Source organism: Callospermophilus lateralis, chromosome 17, assembly GCF_048772815.1.
Source record: "Callospermophilus lateralis isolate mCalLat2 chromosome 17, mCalLat2.hap1, whole genome shotgun sequence".
Lineage (NCBI taxonomy): Eukaryota > Metazoa > Chordata > Mammalia > Rodentia > Sciuridae > Callospermophilus > Callospermophilus lateralis.
In genome coordinates this window covers 34,348,997-34,376,899 of record NC_135321.1, presented here as the reverse complement: position 1 = coordinate 34,376,899, position 27,903 = coordinate 34,348,997, and the positions used below count along the sequence as shown (strand labels likewise).

At 34.5% G+C, this 27,903-nt stretch overlaps 1 protein-coding gene across 5 annotated transcripts in view; it reads left to right on the top strand.

The window, feature by feature from the left end:
• Kiaa1328 (KIAA1328 ortholog) overlaps window positions 1-27,903 on the top strand; it is a 249,069-nt gene that overhangs the window by 202,122 nt on the left and 19,044 nt on the right. For 4 of the 5 annotated variants that reach the window (XM_076836586.2, XM_076836585.2, XM_076836589.2 and 1 more), the window contains one exon: window positions 5,661-5,769. The exons of the other annotated variant lie outside the window; for it this stretch is intronic. In XM_076836586.2, the coding sequence (XP_076692701.2) occupies window positions 5,661-5,769 (109 nt within the window). The remainder of the gene's footprint in view (window positions 1-5,660; window positions 5,770-27,903) is intronic. 5 annotated transcript variants of the gene reach the window in all.

Sequence of the window (27,903 nt, the reverse complement as noted above, 5' to 3'; positions counted from 1 at the left end):
GTAGATCACATGCTTATATGTAATAATATAGAAAATCCTAGCAAATGCACAAAAAAACTGTGAGCACTAATAAATGAATTCATCAAGTTTTCTGGATAGAATTCAACATACATACACACACAAACACAACAAAAAAACATTGTATTTCCATATATTAATAACAAACAATCTGAAAATAAACTGAAGGAAACAATTCTTTTTATAATAGCATCAAAACAGTAAAATATCTAGGAAATAAATTTAAGCAAGGATGCAAGATTCACACACTGAAAAGTACAGACATTGCTGAAAGAAATTAAAGACCTAATTAAAAGGAAAGAAATTCTGTATTCTTGAATTTGAAGGCTCCCTGTTGTTAAGATGGCAATACTCCACAAAGCAACCTACAGATTCAATTCCTATCAAAACACTAGCAATATTTTTTGTAGAAAAGGGAAACCTGATCCTATAATCCATACAAAACTGCAAGGGTCTCTGAATAACCACACAATCTTGAAAGAGAAAGTTACAGGACTCACACTTTCTGACTTCAAAACTTATTATAAAGCTACTAACATCAAAATAATGTGGTATTAGCATAAAGAGAGATTTATAAATCAATAGAATAGAATTGGGCAGAAATACCAGCAATGGCTGGCTGCTATTCAGTGTATAAATTCATATAACTCATTTGGAAAACAAATTTGGCACTGCTTATTAAAGATAAAGAATAAATATCTTACATCCAGTAATTTTATTCCCAGGTTTTTATAATAGAATCTTATACACAAAATAATTTGCTTACAGATATATTCATAGCAGCTATATTCACTTAGGGCAATCTAAGCTATGGTAACAAGTGGACAAAAAAATAAGTTCTTAAAGAACAAAAATTGCCTTCTCTTCTAACAGTTCCAGCTTGGGGGCAGACTGATAGCACCTCAAAGAATGATGGCTCAGCCACTTCTGGTGCCTTCCAAGATCACCTTGGGCATTGCTGTAACACAGGGGTTAGCCAACTAGACCATGAGCCAAATCTGGCCTGCTAACTATTGTTGTAAAGTTTTATTAGAACACAGCTGTGCCCATTTGTTTATGTATTGTCTGTAGCTGCTTTTGTGCTACAATAGCAGAGTTCAATAGTTGTGACAATGGCCATATGGCCTACAAATTCTAATGTATTTACTATCTGACCCTTTATGGGGAAAATATTTGTTGACCCTGCTATATAGTAGATGAGCAAGGAAGGAGAACAGTATGAAAGTGTACACATGGAAGGTTTTTATAGGACAGCCCCAAAGTGGCACATATAACATCCACTGGTTTTCTACCTGACCACACACAATGACAAAGAGGACTGGGAAATATAATCTAGCTGTGTACCCAGGATGAAGGAAAAAGTGCATATTTGTGGATAACTGGTAGCTTCTGTCACAGCAACATTCTTCATAATAGTCACAAACCAGAATTACTTAAAACATCCATCAATAGCAGCATAGATGTTTAAAAAGTCAGTAGTACATACAATGGAGTAGTATATAGCAAAGAAAACAAGCTCCAGCTACATAAACCATCAACATAGATAAACATTTCAGACAATATTAAGCAAAAGAACTCTCAAAATAATGTTTAAAATATTCCTGTTTTTATAAAGTCCAACAGTAGCAAAACTAATCCATGGTTTTTGCCAAATCAATAGTGTTAAAACTATAAAAGGATAAATGGGAATAATTATGAGAACAGTGGCTGACTCCTAGAGACAAGAGGAGGTGTTCCTGATCTGGGGAGGGTTTATTCTGGCATTTTCTTTATAATTTATGCTTTAAACTAAACTGAATATGTAATGTGGCTTAGCTGTTTTTAGGATGCAGAATAAAACAAAGAAACCAGAAACAAGAGATTTCTAATCATTGAGCCTCAAAAAAAAAAAAATTTGTCTTATCATGTGATGTTGACTGATGGAGGAGCAAACAGACTCAGCTACATAAAAATAGGACATGAGCCATTGTGTCCAAGTGCATCTGTGTATGCAAAAAAAATTGTGCATATTTATTTATATGAATACTAATGTAGTCTCATGTATTTGTTATATATGTATTTATACATGATTTGATTAGCCTAATGGATAATATTTTTCCAGTACTTTTGTTTTTAAAAAGTTTATATTGTCCTTGTATGTATGCACATGTGTGAAAATATAGTTCCATGAATATGCACACTATGTAATTTGTGATATACTTATTAAAAAATAGAGCTTAGAAATTTAAGAATAAAAAATAGTTACACTTGACCTATAACTAACAGTAAACATCCTCAACCTTTTGGAAGTTCCATATGCTTTCAGAATTTGATGAAAGCTATGTTCCCTTTCCACAGAAAAAAATGAATGAACACATATATACAGATTGGTGTACTTATAGTTACGAGGTATTCACACATTCCTGAAATATATCCATATATTGTAAAAGTCCCTAGCCTCTCATTCAGATTTTCTTCTTAGATTGTCCCCATCAAATGTCAATTGTCTCAACCAATTTTTGAAATATCAATGAAATATCAGAACAGAAGAAGGTAAGACTAATGTTCACATCTTCTGTGGTAGTGACTGGAAGATATTTAGATTCTATCACTAACAGACATTTCTTCTTTCCTCTTACCACAAATTCTTCAGTTGTTTTCACTATTATTTGTCTTAATTTCTCCTGTATCACCCAGGATTCTGCCCAGATGGTGGGAGTCGTGAACTTCTTTATCTGCCTCGTACTGTCTGTTGTACTCTATTCTAAAATCTTCTGCAAGACTATTCTATCCAGAGACCAGTTTGGATGTTTTTCTTGTTGTTACTATTTTGTTTTATTTTTGAGGCCATCTAATCTAATAGTTAGAAATCTGAGATAGAGAACCAAACACACCTGATTGCATTTAAAATTCAGCTTTATCTTTACTAGCTGTGTGTGTTGGACATGCTGTTTGACCTTTGCAGTTTCTATTTTCTTGTCTGTAAGGTGAGGACAATAATATAAAGACTGTTACAAGGATTAATGATAATACATTTAAAATCATTAGCAAGATATAAGGACATAGTGATGTTTAATAAATACTTCCTGAATTAATTAAATATTTAGCTTTGAGGTTTTTAATTTATTACTTTTGCTAATATAAGTCTCTCTGCTTCAAATTCCATGCTCCTTATTCCTTCCCATTAAGATTCTACCTTCTGCATCAAAACTTCCCTAATCCTATAGATTTGATCTCTTCCACTTCTTAATTCCTGAAACTTTTCATATAATTTTTTTAGCAGCATAGTGTAATGGTGAGAACTCTCCAACCAGATTGCCTGGTTATGGATTCCAACTCCATCACTTAATAGCTTTGTGACCTTGGGCAAGTCACGTAAATCCTCTTTTATTTTTCCTTTTCTGTAAGTTTGATATGAAAATATTATAATATATAAAATAGCAGAATTCTTATGCAGATGCAAATGATTTATAGAAAATATAAAACTATAGAGAGAGCTGGAGGAGGTAAGAACAGACCCAGGCAGAGACTAAGTATCGACAGCAAATGGGTATATGGAGCTTTTTTGAAGGAGAAAAATATTCCAAAACTACTGAAAAATTAAGTAAGTATCTTGAAAAGAAATTTTTAAAACTGACTTATGGCTCTGCTTTTACAGATATATAAATTTACTACTATTTATCAAACTATTCAATTAAAATTGGTAAATTTTATGGTATTCAAATTATACCCCAATGAATCTGTTGAAAAGATGGATGGACAGACTGATGGATGGATGGATGGAAGGGGGGAGAGAGAGAGAGAGAGAGAGAGAGAGAGAGAGAGAGAGAGAGAAAGAGAATAGTATATGTCTGGCTCATTCTCCACGCACTCTGTTTTAGCTATTCTTATTACCCTATACTACCTTAGGTTATCTATGTTTGTCTCATTTCCTTAGTCTCACACCTTCTTTCCCCTCCACATAAACAAAGCCTGAGCTTAATCCTGGCACTGGTCCTTGCCTATCATAGGTACTCAGTAGATATTTACTGACTGAATGCACTCTTTGAACTAGTGTACATTATGTCTAATATGAATAGGTGCTGGATTAGGTGAAGGATCCTGAGGTTTGTGTATGCAGAGAGGACTGAATTATACATTTAGACAGATGGTCTTTTACATCCCCATAATAGAGAATATTTGGTTGTAAGTATATGACTTTTGAATACCAAGGATAATAATCATCATTTTAATGATAATCTCTACTAATGTAAGACTCTGGCCTGCTCCAGGCCTGATTTTCTCTGGTCACACCTAAACTATTGCCTTTCTTATAGTTAGTATACTCTGCTTTTGGCATTTAAGGTCTTGAATTCCCAACACTCCCAAACCATCTTCGTTACTCACTCTTTCCTCAAAGAATGAGGGGATCTTCCCAAATAACTTATTTGTTTTAAATTTGTTCTTTTACATGACAGTAGAGCACATTTTAGCATACAGAGAGTATAACTATTTCTAATTAGAATTCTCTTCTGGTGGTTGTACATGATGTGGAGTTTTCCTGATCATGTATTCATACATAAGGATAGGAAAATTATTTCAAATTAACTCTACTGTCCTTTCTATTCCCCTCCCCCCCCGCCTTCCCTTCATTCCTCTTTGTCTAATCCAATGAACTTCTGTTTTTCACTTCCCTACCTTCCCTTATTGTGGTTTAACATCCGCATATCAGAGAGAATATTCAGCTTTTGGATTTTGGGAACTGACTTATTTTACTTAGCATGATATTCTCCAGTTCTATCCAAATAACTTCTTAATGCATTCTGGGAAAGTTTCCCAGGAACCAGAAGAAAATTGTGAATGGGATTCTTGTAGTCTTCCAAGATAAAGACAGAGATACTTTGTGTTGTTTGGAAAATAATAAATAGAAAATAAAATAAAAACAAAAAAATCTTTCAGTTAATATCATCTTTTCATTTAGCACTCCAAAAGAGAAAAGTAATTATCAACTGAACATTATTTGTTAGAAAGAAACAGGAACCAAATCAGCCATTATTTTGGGAAGGTAAACTGTTGCTTAGGAATCTGCCTGAGGCCCAGAGTGAATAGTTAATTGAGCATCTCTTTTAATTAGAACATGTTGTAGCCCAATTTGGAGTTCTTTAAAAAGACTTCCAAGATTTATGTTTACCTTGAAAGCTTCTGAAGAGGATTATTATAAGTTGGAGCGTTAGAAGGTACAGAGTATTGGAATCTTCTGTTCTGGCAAAGAGAAGAAAGATTCTTTCTTATGATAGTCAAAGAGCACAATATAAAAACAACCTACCTTCTTGGACATTTTCACAGTAAACCCAAATCTGTAGGAATATGATAGGCAATCACGTGTAATAACAAAACCTCTAGTTAATCTATTATTACAGAAGTTGTATAGTTTTTAAAAATGCATCAGTTAAAAAATGTGGAAAGAATAACAAGCAAAAAATGGCATTGTGGATCTATGATGTTTACAAAAACAAAATAACTTGAGGTTTTTTTATCTGCATTGTTCCATTTTGGGGATTAGGGGGATATCCTGGTCTTTGAAGCTTGGAAATATTTATAATATCCAATCTATTACTCAGAATGGACTTCTTTTCATTTCTTTTTATTGAATGTTCAATTATTTCATTTTTTTGTTCATACAGGGACAATTATAGGAATTAGAAAAGACGCTTCCACATCTCCTATACAAACAGGAAGCCAAAAGGAGCTTGTAGCCACAGTCCCATCATCATACCAACACAACGCCTCCCGGTAAGCTTCAGGGATTCTTTGACTTAGCATTCTCCATATGAGAGCATCTTCTTAGATTTTTTTTTTTAATAGTGATTGGAAAAATCTTGACAGTTCTTAGTGGCTTATTCAATAGAGAAATCCTTATGTTAAAGAATATGGAATTGGCCATGTTAAGCCACATGGAATTCTTTTCTCTGTACATGCACTTTCTTAATTAATCATGGCAATTAGCAAGAATTTTTAAAGATACCCAAATTAATCCTATCCTTCATCAGAAAATCTGCTTAGCAGTAGATCCTTTCCAGTTCATCATGGGATAGTTATACATTGGAACTATAACTAACTGAATTAATTTTGAAAATTATAGTGGCTTTTGTATTAATTAAAAGTATATCATTGTTACTTGTACTATTAGGAGGGTTATCATTTGATCAGCCATTTTTAGGGTCAGGGAAAGAAATACATTATTTTAAATTTATCATATCTAATAATCCAACTCCCATTTACATTGAAAGCTCACTATATAAACATCAGTACCAGAAGGATTTGGCTTATGTTTCCTTGGGGATCTGATTGGTTTTGAGTTCTTATGTTCTTAACATTTTATTAGATGAATATTAAATTTAAGACTTAATTTGTAGTTAATTCACAGTCCATTGGAATTTCAAAGTAAAAATGCTTAAATTATTGGTCTCAAGGCCAATGATTTCAAAAGGGTACTGTAAAATTTATTATTTTGGTTTTTGGTTATTTCTGAAGGGAGAGAAGCATTAACTCTTTCTCTAGAGGGTTGTGTTCCAGACACATTCAGTGGAAATACTATTCCACAAAAGCCAAATCTAGGTATCCTTAAAAACAAAATGGTCCATATTTTTGTGCCTTTAATTCTGGGGCCAGAAGAGTAAGCATCATAAAGAAATTTTGAGAAATGACTCTAACACACAGGATAATTATAATAGTTGCTATTTTAACTATGTGCCCAGCACTTTGCCAAGACCCTTAATGTATTATCTAATTGAATCTTCACAATATCCTGAGATGGTACTATTATCATCCCCATTTTAAAAATTAGAAAACTGAGAAAAAGAGAGATTGAGTGACTTGTCTAAGTTTACATATCCAATAAAAGAACATGCAGAGCCAGCATTTCAGACTCCAGATTCGTAATCTTAAATATTTTTGTGACAGCTGGCAATGACAATTTCCCATTGTGGTGGCCACCCACAAAGACCCACAAGGAGTTGTGATTCTGGAATGTTGTTGGGACTCCCTGTTTGGACCACTTAACACTGTGCTTGGAAGCTTGTGCTCGAAGAGTTTCCATCTTGCTCTACTTTTGAGGGGGTCTTTTGGAAGATTTAGAATTAAAGAGGGGTGATGATCTACATTTTGAGTCTCAGTTTTACTACTGTTAGAGATTAAAATGAGATTTTTAACATCATTTTAATATATTTTTGGTGATTGCATTTCAGTTTAAAGAGAAGCATGAAAAGGAGGAATAAAATGTTTCACCGTAAGGGTTTTATAAAACATCCTCAGCACATGTTTTCTGAATGGACCATATTAACTTTATAGAGTTTTACAAACCAGGTTAAAATTGCTGTGAAGACTCACATTTATAGACTTTTAAAAAATGATTATTTATCTCTTAGTCCTTAATGCTACAGATCAGCTAAATATAGATTCTCAGAAGCTGTATAAATAATGAGCATTTAGTTAAATAAAACAATGTGTAGCACACCAAATTTTATCCTTAGACATGCACAATGGCATATTATAGGTCTATTATACAAAGTGCAGAGTTGAAAAAAAGATTCAATAGTATGAAAATCAGTTACCAGGAAGGCCCAGTGGGTGCTTTGCAGACTTCAGAATCAGGAGTATTTGAATCATTCTTATTGCAAAGTGTACAAAAGGCCTTTTTTTATAGACTACTTTTCAGTTACATGCAAACGTTTAATGCAAGAGTAATGCCTGTGATTCTTCCTCCTAACAAACCTTTGAAGGAACTGAGGAGACCCTGAGGAAAAGCCTTCCATCCACCCTAAAATTCCAAGAATGTTTAAGATTTGCACAAGAGGATGCGGTAGTTCAGATGCTGGTGAGAAATAGGTTTTCCTTTGTTCTCTGAAAACACCTGGAAGTGTCCATTATCGTTCCTTGTACAGCTGAAAAAAACAGGCATGGCAGAGTCATCTTTCTCATTCATAGTGTAGGCTGTTAATTGTTCTCTCTGCTGGCTGTCAATATAATGTGAAATTTTCATTCCCCATTCAAGATGGAAAAAGTTGTGGCTGAAAATGTTAACATTTGCATTTTTATTTGTTGATTTATTTAAAGGACAGCCTCTCCTACAGCAATCCATCACTTGGTGACACCCCAAATATGAATAATGTATTGTAGACTTGTGGTTACAATGTGTAATAAGTGCTAGAGACAGTAAAGGAATGTTAACTATGTTGCAAATGTAATATTTATCGACTCATAAAGTTTATTGCTTTCGAGGTTCAATAATACTGACCATAGGACATTAATATCACTTATCCTGATTTTAGCTGGGCACCTTTGTATGTAGAAATATTCATCTATCTCATGCTAACAAAATAAATATGTAATTTACAGCACAAGCAAAGAGGGCATTACAGTCTTCATGCTAAGAGCTGCAATGTTTCTTTCTCTTCGTTTCACATCCAGCTTCAAGCACTAACTGCATACTCCTGAACTGACAAGGATAGTAAGGACCATGGTCATCTTGGCACAAGAGGGTGGTGGGACTGAATTAAACGGTGCCATTCACTTCTGCTTGATTAGGCAACACCACATAGATCACTCTACCTAGAGAGAGGATGGGAAGGGCTTTTCTTCCTGTCATTTCAAATACCTGGTGGGTAGGTGAGCCTCAGCTCTGAAAGAAAATTGAATGAATATATACATTTGCTGCCATGAGGCTAAGTCAGAGTTTACCAGTTCTACTGGTGAAATCAATTCCAATGTGAAATTAGACCTGAGCAGGTTACCATTAGCTTCTCAAATTAATGTGTTATGAGCACAGATGTTACTGATAATTAACCCTTTTGTGCCTTCCAGGATTAGGTATGTCCATTGCTAACAATCAAGAATAAAGGAAATATCTAACACCCAAAGCAAAAGAAGTCGTGTTAATTAGCAACCATCAACTGTAATTGTCATCCCCATTAAGATGCAGAGTTATGTATTTCTTTGATATAAATAACCTTTCTAATTGTACTTGATGTATGCCAATTTAATCAAAAAGTATACTTGCAACAAGCAGATCTTTGCATTAATGTAGTTTGGATCTTTTATGTCTTTTATTTCAAATTGGACTGGGAAATAAGTTTTATTACAGCTGTATATTATTTTTCTGCTGGTTTCTTTCTCTATTCATGTATGTAGATCTGATACACATTATATTAAAATGTAGGTAGTATCTTCTGGGAGTCACTTTTTAAAATACTGATCAAGTTTCTAGTCTTATGACAACATAATAACCCAAACTGATAAGCAGAAGCAAACACCAGGCCTGTGGTAGCAGTATTAAATTCTCAGTCTCTGAACCAGAAGGTGACTAAGGTCTCTTCTCTCTGCTCTTCCATGATTTCAAAAGGGTTACAGCTGGTACTCTTGCAATCCCTTTTTCTGTAAGATGTGAAGGAAGAAAGGCAAATCTCTCCAAATCATGCCCAACTAGTGAATTCTTGAAACTGAAAATGAATTTAGCCTATTTCTTTCTTTTTGTAAAGAAGTTATTTATTTATTTTTTAGTTGTAGATGGACACAATACCTTTATTTTATTGATTTATTTTTTATGTGGTGCTGAGGATCAAACATGCTAGGCAAACGCTCTACCACTGAGCTACAGCTGCAACCCCATGAATTTAGCCTATTTCTAGGAATTACACTTCGCCTTTTTAAAAAAAAAAAAATTTAAAGAAAGATTAGGGGTTTTCTCTTTTTTTTAACACAACACAGAAGTATCAACAGTTGTCTTTCGTTTGGTTTTTTTTTTTTTTTTTTTTTTGAGTTATTGACAGGAGAGCATTTGGTAAAGCCTGTTTTTTCTTGAGGGGTTTAGAAAATATTTGAATATATACTTTAGAAGACTTGATAGCTTATTTGGAGGCTTTAAAAATAGTTTAACTTGTTCTTTTTTAAAGATCTTGATCCTTTGTTGTCAAACCATATGCTTAATGTATTTTGAAAATTTTGCTGTAAGGTTGCACATTATTAAGTCTAATGGCCTGTGTGTAACCATGCTTACAGGCAACTGTGTACATGCTGCCTCATGCTGGCTTATGAGATCCTCATGCTCCACTGAGGCTAACATCCAAGCACCAGGCCCAAAAACCTGGTGCCGTACTCGCCCAAGCCTAGGCTGGAAGAATTCTTCTCTGTCTCGAAAACAGTCATTACTTATTTTTACCTTAAGTAACTTGACTTGAAAATCCATTTGCTTCCACCACCAGTTATGATAGCACAGCCTTCAAAATACTAAAACAACATGTGATATTTGGATTCTTGGCTGTGATATGAAGAAAAACATTTCTGCATGTTATTCTTTGTACTTTCTGGATGATACTCCAAGGTGAAAAACCATGAGCAGTTCAGGCACCATTTAGTTTCCCATATCACATGGCCAGTGACCATTCAGATTGAAGAGAAAGGAAAATCATATAAATATGCTCTTCTTGATTATAAGAGTAATATTATTTATCTCAGCAACAAAATTCTGGATTGGAAGCTGCCATAAGATTCAAACCTACACAAGTGACATATTTTTATTATAATAATAAAATACTTATAAAATAATATAAATTATAAAATAGAATAGAAATATAATAGCCAAAATTATAATTACTATTCACAGTTCTTAGCATAGTACTTCAGATTTTAAAAATGCTTTTATCATACAGTATTTCATTTAATTTGTACCAAAACCCCGTGTGGTAAGTAGTATCCCATTTAACAGAGAGAATGAGAACTGAGAGAGAATGAGCAATTGGCAAAGGTCATTATAAAGGAGCAGAAAAGACTTGAAAATGGCTGCTTCTTTCTTTATTTTTTATTTTATTTATTTATTTGTGTATGTGTGTGTGTGAGAGAGAGAGATATTGGATATTGAACTCAAGGGCACTCTTATCACTGAGCTACACCCCCAGTCCTTTTTTATTTTTGTTTTGAGACAGGGTCTCACTATGTTGTTGAGGCTTGTCTTGAATTTGCCATCTTCCTGCCTCAGCATCCCATTTCTGGGATTATAGTTTTGCACCACCACACCTAGCAAAACTAGTTTTATAATCCCAAATTTCAGTATTTTTTCATTTTCTATTCTTCCTAAAACTGAGATTTGGTTCTGTAGTAGGAACACTAAAATAATCAAATTCTGGTAGGGTATGAATCACACAAACTTGCTTTAAGCAGTGGAATTTGTTTCTGTAACTGCATAGGAAGAAACTATAGGCAAGTGAAGCTTCTGTGGATCATTTATAAACAACAGCCCAATTGCAACATTTTCTTGCATTTGTGCCTAGTATCTCAAAACCTTTTTTAAAGTCAAAGTCAAACTTTCTTTTTACCTCTAATGTACACAAATGGTGTCACGTGCTCAAGCAGATTCTCTCACATGCCTAGCAGAGGAAATAATCATGTGTTATTCTTTGAGTGGCAGAGAGGAATAAGCAAAATTAAAACCCCAAACCTCTGCAGGGGTTTGTGGTAAGTTTGAATAACAGACCCCACTCCTCTGTTTAGTTAAAGCATGTGAATGATGACTACTTCTGATGATACTCAGCTGTTACTCACTGAATGGATACTGTATGCCAAGTATTGTGTTGGGCATGTGGAGATATATTTATTTATGTGTTCATACAAATTAAATATTATTTAAAGATTTTACAGGGCTGGAGTTGTGGCTCAGCAGTAGAATGCTTGCCTAGCACATGTGCAAGGCGCTAGGTTCGATCCTCAGCACCACATAAAAATAAATAAATAAAGGTATTGTGTCTGACTACAACTAAAAAAATATTTTAAAAAGATTTTACAATGACTATTAAAAATTATTTTCAAAATATTAGATAGAATTTCTTCTCAAACTTTTCAAAATGAATTTCCTAAAATGTGCACTACCAGGTCCTAAAACTATCATTATAGCTTTTTCTGCCTTACATACTATACACAAAGTAGCATTAACTATAACTTTTCCATTTTTAGTATATTGTAAATAATAAAATAATACAAGACCTAATGACATTATGTTCATAAATTGATGACAATGAAAAGAACTAATGTATAAACTTCAGAAAAGAAGGTGTTAAATATGTAAAAGAAAATACAGTTATAAATAAATCTGTCTTCCATGTTTAACCAGAAGGGTGAAAAGCCCAGCTATTTAGAAAAATTTTCATTTAGTAAAGCTGATAGCTTGGAATTCCTTGACAGCAACTCCATTACCACCAAGAATAGTTGATTGCATGAAAATTCTCATGTTTGATGAAAAGATATTGCTTTTAGTTAAGACATGATGTGCTAATACTGTAATTCTCACTCTTAAAACCCCATTAATATAATCATCTATACTTCTTGAACACCCTTGCTTTATAGAATTAGGAAGTAGAAACAAATAGGCTAAGTAGCAATAATAAAGATGTAATATAATTCCAAGAAATGAATTCAGCTTGAGGAATCCTATCAAGACATTCTTCTCATAGGTAGTCACTTACATAGAATTCTAAACCTTAGCTTCAGGAAATCTTTCCACAGGCCTAAGTGCCTGGTGAGATTTTCATAAGGAGCTATTTTATTCTTCATGCTTTTTCTATATTTTACAAATATTTCACAACAATGATATATTGCTAACAGAATTTTTTTAAAAACAATATTTTAAGTTAAAACAAAGGGAACATATTTGTAGTGCTTTTTCAAATTTTGAAAAAAAAATTCAAAATTTTAATATTTGTTCCTAGTAGTTGCAACCCCCCCCCCTTTTTTAAATCTCTTTTATAGTTGTATTTGGACAGCATGCCTTTATTTAATTTTTTTTAATGTGCTGAGGATCAAACCCAGTGCCTCACACATGCTAGGCAAGTGCTCTGCCACTGAGCTACAGTCCCAGCACAATAGTGCGTTTCTTTGTCAGCTCAGCAAAGATGAGGATTATGGTTCCTTGGTGTGTCTACTTAACTCTGAAAACTCTTTGATTAGTGACACCTGTTCAGTATTGCTAGTCCCTCCTATCATTTCACAGTTTTTAGCCTCATGAAATGCTATTTTAGAGTTGTTCATTTGCTCCAAGGTCATAAAATCCCCTTAACTTCATGAAGATTTTGGTGGGTACTTCTTACTATTCTTACTTGAATACTTTTTATAAAGATTATTTTATATGTTACCTAATGTAATCATCACAATCATGAAAACATAAAGCTCTAAGAGGCAATTATAGAACAATTAAGAGTCCAGGTATAATAATTATAACACCTAGGTTAATAGGCCTGGATTTAAATGTTAGCTATGTGATTTGAGCAAATCTTTTATTTAATCTATAAAACGGGAATAATAACATTTTCCTCATAGGCATATCATAAGGATTAACCAAGATAGTGAATGTAAAATACTCAGCACTATCCTAGTATTTCACTAAGTGCCTCTTACCAATATCACACAAGCAATAAAAAACAATTTGGGACTTGCTCTTGTGATTCTAGGTTCAAACCTAATAAAAGTTTAGGCATCTGGTTAGGTTCAGTCCTGAGGTGGAAAACTGGTTTGATTTTTGTATTTATATTTGTATTACAAATATGCCTGTGACTGTATCATGCTAAGCCCAATCCCTTATGTGCAAAGGTTTTAACTTGGTTAACCATACTGGGCATTTCAACATTAGCTTGCTTTGTAGGAAACAAAGTCTTGTCTAGACACCTAGAATAGTGCTTCTGAATGATACTGACCTCTCAACAAATGACTTGAGTAGCAGATTCTCTGCAAAGATATGGTTTAGAAGCAGTCATAAATGATCCTGCATTCAAGGGATTTTCTTCATGCAATTCACTAAATTTTTCCAGGGTCTTAAGATGACCCCTTCATTTGTTTTTCTTCTAAATAGGGAAGGAGGGTGGGGGAGTAAAATCCTTGGCTAGATGATAGCTAAGATTTAATGTTATATTCCTAGGACATGTGTTTCTGAGTTCACTTAAGACCTTCCTAAAGTTATTAATAATGGATTTTGTCCTCAATATTAGCCCTTTATAAAGATTCTGAAAGGGTTTAATTGCCTTCAAGTGGTAGTTATAAAACCTGTTTGCACACTGAGATTCCATAGGAATTCTTGTAAAAAATACCTATTTGTAGGCCTCACCCTAGATTAATTGAATCAGGATTGCTAGGAATGGTCAGCAGTGATGTGCATTTTTAAAAAAACTTTTTAGAGTTTTAGATAGACAACTTATTTATTTTTATGTGGTTCTGAGAATTCAACCCAATGCCTCACACATGCTAGGCAAGTGCTCTGCCGCTGAACTACAACCCCAGCCCAGTGATATGCATTTTTGATTTTCAAAATTGACTGTGATACACTTGGTCTTAAGACATATTTGGAAGTCCCTACTTCAAAGTTGCACATCTTCTCACTGCCTAATCCCAGCATATCAACATTCTACCTTTCTTCTTTCTGCCCCATCCCTAATCCCAGGCCTATTCCTCCGCATTAGCATTTTTTTTAAGCTATTGTCATCCTCTCTCTAAGGATTTATCAGGATACATTAATAAGCCTATAGTGAAAAAAACATGAAAAAGCCCTTGAAGAATCCCACCTATTAATCTAAATTATTGAAATTAGAGATAAATAACCAAGGCTAATTTTTTTTAATCACAATTTTCTATGGAAAGTTTATGTGGAAGTTGGCTGAGTAGAGGTACTCTGTGCATGACTCAGCAAAGAAGAATCAGGGCAACAAAGAAAAAACTGTATTTTCAAAAGAATGAGACAGGAAGAATTCTGGAATTAGCAAATTGATGGGAATCCTAAACAGCATGAAGAGTTGGAAAGGCAACCTAGAAAAGAGACAGAGCAATTCACAATTTCAACACCAGCTCGCCAGTGGTGCTCCTTGCAAAAGTAAGCAAGAAAGTGCCAACAACCTCAGTCATACCAGCAGACCAACAGACCTAAATGCAGAATTTCACAGGGCTTAGAAACTTTAAATCCAGTTCAGGGAAATGGCTGGTCTAAAAGTGACTCCTCTGTTTCAATGAATTTACTCACTTTGGACCTCCCCCAAATACCCAAAACTCAGACCATTGTTAACAGCCATTGCTAGACACCATCTTGGCCTAGGTGCTGGCAGTCAAACCCTGTGCCCTGACAGAATTCATACCTCACTTAGCAGAAAACACCACCCTCATTATCCTGAAGCTTCAAGAACAGTGGCTGCCACAGCCACAAGCCTGAATACCACCATGTTTGTCCCATGGAAGTTAGGAAAGATCTTCTTCCCACCCCAAAAGTTTGGGACTGTAGCCACTGCTACAGAGTCCTGGCTTCAACCATTCCTGTGTATCAGGAGCTTTGGATCCTGACTTATCCCTGCAACTCCAGGAAAGCAGCTGCCAGTGGCTCCATCCTGTTCTAGCACCTACACTTGACTGGAAGGACCTATAAAAGTTCTTCCCAACTCATGACCTTGAGATTACAGATTCTGGTGCAAAATGCCTCAACATTGTTCAGCTTGTCCCTGGAGACCAGGGGATGGGCCCATGTGTGTTCTTTAGCTCTAGGATTGTAACTACCAACACTGCAAGCCTCGTCCCCACTAGAGCTTTTTCAGTATGACCAAGGGCTTATTTCCACCCATGCCCTATAAAACCAGGGCCACAGATACCAAAGCTACAAATCCCAACAGTACCTGTATTCAACCTGCAGGATCCTTTGGAGTTCTCCCCTATGCTCTACATTTCAAGGGGCATAGATACTAGCATCACAAGCCCAAATGTTACCTCCACATGCCCCATATGACCTAGGGAAACATCTTCATAGCCCACAGACTTCAGAGCATAGCTACTGGTGACAAAAAGATCGTATACCATATCAGGTGGAATTCTTTCTGAGAATAAAAGCATGGTTCGACATATACAAATCAATAAATCTAGTATCGACAGAATGAAGGGCAAAAACCATATGATCACTCAATAAATGCAGCAAAAGCGTTTGATAAGATTCAGCATCCCAGGCTTGGGAGATAGCTCAGTTGGTAGAGTGCTTGCCTTGCATGCACAAGGCCCTGGGTTCAATCCCCAGCACCACACATACACACAAAAAAAGATTCAGCATCCCTTTATGATAAAAATGCTTAACAAATTAGTTGTAGATATAACATACCTTAAAATACTGAAGTCTATATGAAATCAACCCATATCCAGTATCATGCTGAATAGGTGAAAGCTGAAATTCTTTCCTCTAAGATCAGTAATAATACAAGGATGTCCTTTTACCATTCTAATTTAATATAGTACTGAAAGTCTTAGCAGGAGCAATTAGGAAAGAGAAAGAAAGGAGACATCTGAATTGTGAAGAAATAAGTTAAATTATCCCTGTTTGCAAATGCATAATTCTATACATAGAAAAAACTAAATACTCCATCAAAAAATTATTAGCACTTATAAGTGAATTCAGTAATATTGCAGGATACAAAGTCAAGGTTAAAAAAAAAGAACATCATTTATATACCATATGCCAATAATGAACTTATTGAAAAAAAGAGAAGACAACAATCCTATTCACAAGAGCCACAAAAAAAAAAAATCAAATATTTAGGAATAAACTTTACCACGGAAGTAAAACATCACTACAATGAAACATATAAAAAACTGATGAAATTATAGAGGAACCAAGAAATGAAGAGATATCATGATTCAAAAGAATCAATATTAAAATGATCATGCTACAAAAAGTGACCTACAGATTCAATACATTTTCCATCGAAATACCCAAAATTTTCTTCACAGAAATCAAAACAATCCTGAAATTCATATGGAACAGCAGAAGACCCAGAGTAACCAACGTGATCCTGAGGGGAAAAAATAAAACTAAAGTGTAGGAAGCATCACAATATCTGATTTCAAAACATGTCACAAAGCTATTGTAACTAAAAGTGTGGTACTGGCACAGAAGCAAACATAAAGACCAATGAAACAGAACAGATAATCCCCAAAATTAATCCACATTCATGGATCAGCTGACTGATTTTTAACAAAGGTGCCAAGAATATACAGTGAAAAAAGGACAGTCTCTTCAGTAAAAAGTGCTGGCAAAAAATGGATATGCATATGCAAAAGAATGGAATTAGATCCCTTTCTCTCGTCACACATAATCAATTTAAAAAAGATCAAATATCTAGAGGTTAAACCTGAAACTATGAAATTACTGCCAGAAAACCTAGGGGAAATGCTTCTGTACATTGGATTAGGTAATGATTTTCAAAATAGAACCCCAAGGGTACAAGCAACACCAGTAAAAATAGACATATGAGATTAAATCAAACTAAGAATCTTATGCACAGCAAAGGATCAAATCAACAGAATGACGATACAACCTATAGAATGGGAGAAAATATTTTCAAACTAATCATCTGACTGGGGATTGATATCCAGAATATAAAATGAACTCAAAAGGTTGAAAAATCCAATTTAAAAAAATGGACTAAAGAACTAAACAAAAGAAGACATCTCAGATGGTTGACATTTCAAATGGTGGACATCTCAAACTGAAGAAATATCTCCAAAGAAGACAAGTACATGTAAAAATGCCCAATTTCATGAATCATCAGGGAAATGTAAATCTCAATCCAGTTAGAATGGCTATCATAAAAAAGACAAAAAAAATAGCATACTGAAAAGGATGTAAAGAAAAGAGAACTTTATATACCTTTGGTGGGAATGTAAATTAGCATAGCCATTATGAAAAAGTAAAAATAGAATTACCATATGATGCAGCAATTCCATTACTTGGTATATATCCAAAAGAAATGAAATCATTACATCCAAAAAATACTTTCACTTCCATGTTTATTGCAGCACTCTTCATAAAATATGGAATCAGCCCAAATGCCTTTCAGTGGATGAATGGATAAAGCAAATGTATGTATGGAACACTATTCAGCCATAAAAAAAGAATGAAATCCCATTATTTTCAGCAATGTGAATGGAACTGGAGTTCATTGTGTTAAATGAAATGAGCCATACCCATAAAGACAAATACCACATGTTTTCACTCATTCGTGGAAACTAATAAGTTTAGTCTTATAGAAGAACAGAAAGAATATCGGTCACAAGATACTAGAAGGAGCAGGAGAAAAAGGGAATGGAAAGAAGTTCAATAAGGATCACCAAAACAGAATGCAGGAATTACTTTCAGTTCTTCATTAGCCCAATAGGGTAACTAGTGGTTAAAACAATCTATGAAATATTTCAAAATGACTAAAAAAGATTATGGAATTTCCAACACATAAAAATGACTAATGATTAAAGAGATGGAAATGCTGTTTTGATTATTGTACATTGTATACATGTATTGAATTACCATAGAAATGTAGGAATATTATGTTTTAGTTTTTTAGAAAGACTTATGTGAACTCATCATCTATAAGAAAACTCTCACCAAGCAACAAGAGAAAGACTCATAAGGAAATCATCCCTTATGTTTTCTACCTTTCTTTCTCTTCTCTGCTTTATCTTTCCTAAAAGAAATTTGTCACCTTCTAATATATTATTAGTGTGTTGTATTTATTATCTGTCTCTCCCCGTCTCCTGCCTCACATAGAATATAAACTTTATGAGACCAAGAATTTTTTTTTTGTCAAATCAATTGTTATATCTCCATGCTAACACCAAGTCTGATGTTCAATAAATATTTGTTGGATGGATGAATGAATGATCACAAATTAAATGTTTTCCTTTTAAATTACCAGTTCTTATAGGCAAGTATTTCCCTTTATGTCTTCCCCAGGTCTATAAAACATATAGTTTCTACCAGTTTTCTTTACTTCCTGAACTTCCTTAACATTTTTATCTAGCAAAAGGTTTTCCCATCTTGTAACTATTGGAAAACATTTTGCTTTCAGGGGATTTCCAGACAGCATGACAGCAGATTGTCAATTGTGAGCAGTGTCAACATGGTTTCTGCACTGGGATTTGATTGCTTAGACAGTGTCAGTATCACTGAGGATATCAGATATGCTTTGCTTAGCCATTCTATTATCTTTTGTCATAGAGCTTCTAAACCTCTGCTTTGGCCAGCAGCTTGTTTACTGCTTTGGTTTTCTCATTAATCCTCCAATGTAGACAAGCATGGCTTAGAGAAAAGGGTGTTAGAATTAAAGTCCAAAGATGTGGATTCATCTATTCATCTACCACATACTAACAGCACAACCTTGAAAAAGTACCTTGACTGCATTGAACCTAAGTTTTCTAGGCTTCTATTTGTCTCCTGATTTCAAAATTTCTCTCCTGATTTCAGACAAACTTGAACACTAGGAAGGAAAACAATGAAGAAATAAATTTTTCAAAAAATAATGACATAGTTGATTTCATAATAATATGATTTAAAATTCTTATCAGAAATGTTTGGGTTTATGCTGGTCAATAGTTTAAAATGGTAAGTCTATAAGCAAACTTAGCACCATGTCATTTATAGTATGGCACAGAGTAGTTTCAGGGAAAGTACTGGCCTTCCCAGGTGATAAGGGACCCTTTTGGGTTTATGAACATGTATTTACTGAAGGTTTACTTTTAAAATTTTGTAATGAAATCCTACCTAGAAAACATAAGATCTTATTAGAAGAAGGACTCCAAGAGAAAGACATAGGAACGAAAAATAATATCTTGAAGTCTAAATTGATAGTCATCAGTCACATTAAATAAAGGTGATCACATACAATGGCACATGTATAACTAGGGGTTCTTCATCCATGGGATTAACCAGCTTTGGATCAAAATCATGAGGAAAATAAATTTGGGTCTGTACTGAACATGCACACACTTTTTCTCTTGTCATTTCACTAAACAGTACAGTAAAAAAAAAAACTATAACATTTACATTGTATTAGGTGTTATAAGTAATCTGGATAAGACTTAAAATATATGGGAGGATATACTAAAATTATGTGAAAATACAATACCGTTTTACATATGGGACTTGTACCTCAATGGATTTTGGTAACTAACAAGTGACAAAGAACCAATCTCCCACAGATAATTAGGGACAACTGTGTTAGTTAGTCTGCATGCTTGCCGTCCAGAAAGAATGATCAGAATTGTGTGTAATAGTATCAAGAATGCCATTTAGCAAATCAAAAACTATATCAGCAAAGATATTTCTAATTGGAAAAGTAGAATAATGTGGATAATAGTGATTGGTTAATGTGTATTCAGGTCAACTGAACATTTTTTTATACAATGCATTTAAGTGTATATACCATTTTTTAAAAATTTAACATTTTTTTATATTAATGAGTTAAGCCATTTTTTGTTTAGCTTATTTTTATTTCTTGTGGATAAATTCATTTTAACATTTTGTGTTATCTATAAGTTTTTATGAACTTAAAAATAAAAAAGATACATATGAAAGTTCTTCATATACAGTTAAGTGAAATGAATTAATATTGTTATTTTCATTACCCTTAAGTCTTCCAAATCTATCTCCTCACCAAAATGTCTTCACTGTGTATTTTTAGGGAATATGAATGTACTTCTCCATGTATAAATCTTAATACTGGCTGAGCATCCTCAATCCAGAAATCTGAAATAGAAAATGCTCTGAAATCTGAAACTTTTTGAGTACTAACATGACACTCAAAAAAAAAAAAAAAAAAAAAGGTTAAGATGTTTGTATTGTAGTGTCAGGAAGTTCTAAGGTAACATCTATCCAAATATTCCAAAATTCAAAAACTCCAAAATCTGAAACACTCCTGGTTTCATGCATTTTAGAAAAGGGATACTCAATCTGTTATTATCCATGAAAGAAAGTTTGTGTGTTAGTCTTGAAGCTCAAGGGCAGTTGTCCATTGCATTGATTGCCTGCTTACGTAATAAGGCTTTCTTTGATTTGTTTTTATTGTTGTAGTGGGTATGTACTGAAGTGTGAGAAGTTTGAGTATTATCAAGATTGAAAGCTCACAATCATTTTGCTTGGCCCCCACCCCTAATGAAACAGTCAACTAGCATAAGCCTCTTGACAGGCAAGGGAAGAAAGATTACTGTTCTTTATGAGAGTCTAATTTTCCCTTTGGGAGAGTCAGGAAATTCTGAGATGGGTTGGCATTGGTATTAGCATAGGGACCTTGCTTCAAGTTCTTGTACCACATGAGCTACTTGAAAGCTACATCCACATTCAGGACAAGGCATGGTAGCACATGCCTAAAATCTCAGTGGCAGGAGATAGAGGATTACAAGTTCAAGGCCAACCTCAGCAACTTAACAAGATCCTGTCTCAAAAATTTAAAGGGCTGAGGACATAGCTCAGTAGTAAAGCACTCCTGGGTTCAATCACCAGTACCATAAGAGAAGGAAGAGAAGATCACAGCCAGCAGTTTTACTGAGGAAGAAAGTCTTATGTGCAATACCAGCACAGAACGGTAGAAAGCAACAGCCTACATATAGAATCACATGTCTTACGTGAGCCATATATAATAAAGAAGATAAAAGTCTTGGCTTATCTATCTTTTTAGATATTGTACATTCAATAAATAAAAGGATGCTAGGAAAGGGATTTTGTTCTTTCTGGAGCTCTGAGCAACCCTGTCTGCTGAGGCACTTTAAGAGCCAAGATGGAAGACAAGTCCATGCTGAGGAAAGGAGCGTTCAGCTTATTCCTTCTTGGAAACTGTCTTTTTCCTACACCCTGGAAGAATTCTGCCCTATAGAAGTCACCATAGTCGTGTGGTTGGCACTTGTTCTAACCTGATGAAGTCTGGAAGTGTTTACCTTGGGATACATGCCATACTGGCTGTAGAATGGACTATTTACCACAAATGGCATTTGAGGCAGGTTTTCATTTGGTTATTTTTTTAGTGATCTCCATTAATGAAGTACTACCATCATCCTACCATGGGTAGAGGAAATGATATGCCAGCTATGCCAAGGGAATCTTCAGTCAGTGTCCCTTCATTCCATTGAGCCTGTGTCTACTATCCTCACAGTCTCAGCTCATGACTAAGAGTACACTGCTCCTAAAATAAAACTTCTCTAATGACCAATTGACAAACCTCATGGTAAACTCCTGGCTTCTGTGCTTTGGAAGGAAATGGACTGGGAGTAGAAGAACTAGATTCTGGTAAAAGCTGAGGTGATGCTTCTCCCCAGGAGTGGATCATAACTGTAACCCACTAACATGGAAATGAAAAAGCTAATTATAATTGTGGCAGAACCAAGACTGGCAATGGCACTGAAACCACTGGGAACCATGACCCCCTGTGTGGATTTGGGAAGATTGGGCGTCACTGGCATTGCAGTGATGTTTGTGTACGATCCACCCTCAGCCAGATCCATAGTTCTCTTTGTTCTTGGTCTGGTGCTGCTAAGACTACACAGCCTTTCTAGGACTTTCCCCTTCAGTTTTATGCTTTACCACAGCTGACCTCAATTCTTTCATCTTCTCCCTTTGGGTATAAATATTTTTTGAACAGTAAAATGTTTCTACTAATGTACAAACTATAGGTCACTTTTACTCAAACCGGATTTCATGGCAGGATTTTAACACCGTATCATTACTTCAGTGGTATCTTTTATATCAATGAGAACATTTTAATTTCATGCCCTGTAGATTTGACAGTCTTTTGTACACTTTCTGCTCCTGTGGTTGCATAAAGGGTAAATCTCTGTATCACCCTCATTTTAGATTGAAAGAAAGCATAGTTGATCCATTTGAAATGTCCAAATAAAAATCTGCAGGCAGAAAGTCATTAACAAGAAAATTTTAAAAAGAATTATTTCTGCTAATACGTTTTTCCATATGGGTGAATAGGGTCCCATGGCTCAAAAAAAGGAAAACATCTCTCTGCTAATGTTCATTACTGATAGTGTTTCATTAGCACAAATTATCATTGATTTCTTGGTTGAAATACAAGGTATCCTCAAGTATTTGTGTATAAAAACCCATCAGAGGGAGCAAGACCTTCAACTAGCCAGTTCTGGTTAAAAAAAAAAAAAGAAAAGAAAAAAATTCTCCTTCACATAACTATTTAGAAAAGAAAAGGAAACACAACAGAGAGAGCTGATAGTATAAGGAAAGTCTGGAATTGGTTAATAGCAAACATGATGGAAACAAATTAGACTTTATTATTTAAGTTGGATATTTGATTATAATTTATTTTAATCAAATAATTTATTTTTTAAAAAATGAAATAAAAAGCCTTGTTACAGAAGTTTTTTATATCAGAGGCTTAAGACTAAAGATACCACAAAATTATAACAATATTATAAAGTATTTAACATTAACTTCTAAAAATACATTTATGTAGCCTTTACAAAAATTATGAAGTACTCTGTAGCCTATAATTAACTATTGCAAATTCACTTTCTTGCTACCATCATCAACCCATAGTCCCAAAGTCAGATTTAAATCGATAGATAATAATTAGGTATGACATTGGCAACCAGTATTTACCTCTTCACAATACCAACCATAATCCTTTTTAGAGGACGGTGATAAGTGTTAGGGAGGATTCATTCAAACATGAAACCTATGAGTTTTTAGAGAAACTACTAACTAATTGGCAGCAACCACTTAAGCACTTATGTTTATCTGGAACAATTGCAGTGATCCTATAGAATTTTTTCAGTAGCATTTAAATTATAATGAGTATATTTTCTTCCAGTCCTTGTTCTCTTTCACTATTATGCACTTCTGTCTTTAGATAAAGAGAGTGTGTGTGTGTGTGTGTGTGTGTGTGCGTGCGCGCGCGCGCATGCTCATACACATGCTGAGAATTGAACCTAAGGCCTCAAATATGCTAAGCATGTACTCTACCACTGAGCTGCACCCCCAAACCTACATGAAGTTTTTCTAAATTGTGAAATATCTCTGGAAGCTAAAAAAATAAAAGTTTCTTTTTGGTGTTTGCCATTCCATGAATAAATAAGAAAGAAGCAGGAGGTAATTAGGTATATTTAATAAAATTACCTAGATTGGCTTTTCAGCAAGTTTGATTATTGATATAATAATGTGTCACAACCTGCATGACTGTTAATTCAGAAACGGTGAGAGGTGATGAAGGATTAAGAAAAGACAAATATACAGAGAGAGTAAAAGATGGGGCCAGGTGAGTACTGTCTTCTGATGAAGGAACAGTGACCCAGAGCTGGCTTCACACATTTATTATATAGGTTTTGTCATCAAAATGTTATTTGTGAGAAAGTTTCTGGAAAGCAGGCAAGCTTGAAGGTCACAGCACAGGAGACATTATGGTTATCTTGCTCTGTTCAGAATCTTCTACCCCTAGGAGTCAGTATCTGTGATTCAAGGTTAAAACTGAAATCTTTGGATGTTTCCCCAGAGAGACCAAGGGCCGATGTCACTACCATAACACTAGGATTGTTAACCCTGTACTTTTGCACAGGAAAATGTTAACCCTATGCTTTCATATAGTGGAATCCCAGCACAAGTGCACCACAACCACAGGGTAATTAGACACCTTGATTCACATCACTGCTCCCCACAATAATTTACATGTTTCTCTCACACCACACCTTAGGAATGCTAGAGTGTTTTAGTGTTTCCAATTGGGCAATACAGAAATTTAATATGAAGTACAAACACTGCTATAAAATTGTGGTAAGTTGTAAAAATGTTTCTACCTTTATTTGCGAGATGAGAATAAAGTATGTATTAAACTTAATTCAAAAAATTAGGGACTGATGTTGTAGCTCAGTGGTAGATTGCTTGCTTAGCATGGGTTTAATTCTCAGCATCACATATAAATACATAAAATAAAGTTCCATCAACAATATATATATATTTGTATATAATGTTAGAATAAAACTTCTTTAAGGAGGAAAAATGATTACATGGAATCTTCATGGTTACAAGTAACACAAAAGATATTTCCTGGAGGATGTTACTAAAGATTGCTAGTTGCCATACCACTTTTTCAGTTTCCAGAAGCAGAGATATCTTTGGAAAATGCTATTTCTTCACCCGTGTAAGCATTGACTTTTGTTTTGGTGCATAATCATGCTAATTCTTTTTTTTTTTTTTTAATTAGAGCATTATAGTCATACAACTGGTTTGGTTCATTTTGACAAAAAATACATGCTTGGAATTTGATTTACTCAATTTTAGGCTTTGGTGTCCCCCACTTTCCTTCCCTCTACTGATCTTTCTTTCTCTCATTTTATTTATTTTTGATTGGTGCTTTATACATATACTTAGAGGTAGAATTCATTCTGGTATATTTATATATGCTCATAGCATGATTTTAAATTCATTCCACATTTCCTTCCCTTTCCCATCCTTCCTCCTGCCTTCTCAATTTCCTTCTTCTACTCCACTGGTCTTCTGTATGTCTTTATGATATCCAGTCTCCGCACTTTTCTGCTTTAATTTGCTCTAGCTTCCACATATGAGGGAAAGTATTTGACCCTTGATTTTCTGAGTCTGGCTTATTTCACTTAGCATGATATTCTCTGTTTCCATCCATTTACCAGCAAATGCCATAATTTCATTCTTCCTTATGACTGAGTAAAACTCCATTGTGTATGTATACCACATTTTCTTAATCCATTCATCTGTTGATGGGCACTAGGGCTAGTTCCATAATTTGGCTATTGTGAATGGTGCTGTTTGCATTGACATTTGAACTAAAAAAGAATGTTATTCTCTTGCTCTGAGCCTCTCTTGAGACACCAAAATAATGTTGGATTTCACTTGAACATAGCCCACTTATTCATTCTTTTTCCTCTTTATTTCCATTTATCATTTATTTTGACCCAAATCCAGGGTCAGTTTCAATTATTATGCTGGTCCAGTGTCAGCTAAAATGAACCAGGAGACCCTGGTCTCCCCATCGATCTCCATTGGATTCAGTCTCTCTTATTTACATCTCTTGTATTTCAATAACAAATTCATTGGGCTTTTCCTTGCCATTCAGTTTTCTAAATTCTTCCAAACTGGAAGTGGATTTTTCTAGGGGATTGTTTATGTACTGCCAGAGCACTGGGAGATGACTCAATTAGCCCTCCAGTCTTGGTAATACTCCTTTAAAACTGTTTCTTTCCCCATCAACATCTACTTCATCCTTCCCTTGTTTTTGTATTTATTTGGCTACACTTGTTTTTCCTTTATTGACTCCCTTTCCTTATATTCCTCCCTCTCTATTGAATGGTCCTAATTTTCGTAGCCTCAGTAAGCTTATTAAAGTAAGCAAATCAGATCTGGTTTCCTGCACTGTTCTTTTGTTGTTGTTGTTTGTTTGTTTTTTACCTTTATATGTGTATGTTTAAATACTTCATTACATTCATTACATTGTCATTACTATGCATTCACTGAAATACTATAGTTCATAAAGTAACAAGAAAGTATTACTTTACCATCTTCTTTTAGGTAGGCCTATACTAGTTCTTATTCTCTCCCAGTAACAAAGAATAACATTAAGCACACTCTAATCATATCTGTTAAGGTGGCCTTATCAGAAGTGTATTTGTTGGGAGAGCCAACCAGCATGGCTTGCACTCCTAGCCTATCAGCACTTCACCTGTATCCCCTTCTTTGTAACCCAAGAGCAGAGGGGTGTAATACACTGTTAAATTGGAAGAATCTCAGGTCTCTTCCACAGAGCTCCTATTTCAGCTCAGCTTATCATCAATTCTAATCTTCCAGCTTTAACTGTGGCGCTGAAAACAAGAAGAATACCTTACCCCCAGCCCAATCTGCCCCCACTAAAATATCCCAGAATACCTGATTTTACTTATAACTCACTCTGTGACACACACAAAGAGAAATTGTGTGAGGGAGGGGGTCTTGTCTGCTAGGTTGCTCCCCCAAATAGGTTCATACAAAGATTACAAAACCTATCTATCTATATTACCTTTTTCTTTGAAAAGTATAAATAGTCACAAATGAACACTACCATTTGGTTTTATAATTTTACATTTAAGACAGGACAAATTATGTTATAGAATTTATTTTCAATAATATGTAGCATCAAACATAATAAATGCATATCCATATGTGCACTGAACTTTCTAAAGTGCACATTAGTAAGCAGGAAAACCTTCCATCACTTTGGCCTGGTAGAATTTACAAGGCAAGCACTTCCTCCTCTTAGTTTTGGCTTCTCGTTGTTCTCTAGCATCAGCTTACTGCTTTTCCTTCTGGATCCAGCAGGTAACATTCCTTGGCTATAGTCTGCCTAACAGTGCTTGTCTCTCAAGACAGTAAAAGTTAAAATATATCAATTTCACTTGTCATTCTGCTTTCCGGTCATATTAAATTAGGCTTTAATTCATGGTTAGTAGGAAGTTATAATTCTATAGAAAAGAGAACATTTTTTTTATTAAATGGCAATTATTTAACATCATAATTTCACAAAATGATTGAGATGCTAGAAAATAACATATCTTAAGTTTTCTCGTACTTGAAAGTATAGCATGGGAAGCAGAGGTGGTGGTGTTTTGTTTTGTTTTAATCTGTGTGTAGCTCCTACTGTAATAACAGGAAGAAAAAAATTTAATTCAGTTTTTTGTAGTTGCACAAGGTATAATATTTGCTCAAATTTGCTTTCAATTTCAAAATCTCTGAGATCAAGTACTTTGTTTTCATAGTGATAGTCTTACCAAAACTCCTAATGAACAACAAAAAACAAAAGTAGGCATCTTATGAACCATGACTGGTAGGAATTGTTGAAGAAAATAGGGTAACTTTCAGGAGGTTCTTTCTGTGAAGACAACTCAGGACTATTAGCCAAAAGAGAAAATTATACAGGGCTACATTTCCTCATCCAGAACCCTTGGATATATTTTGAATTTCATTTTGTATTTATTTTATTTTTTTGAATTTCACTTTTTAAATAAAAAAAATATCATGGTGCATATGACACATGTGAATCTGCAAAATGTATAATTATTCACATTAAATGGAATAAACTAAGTATA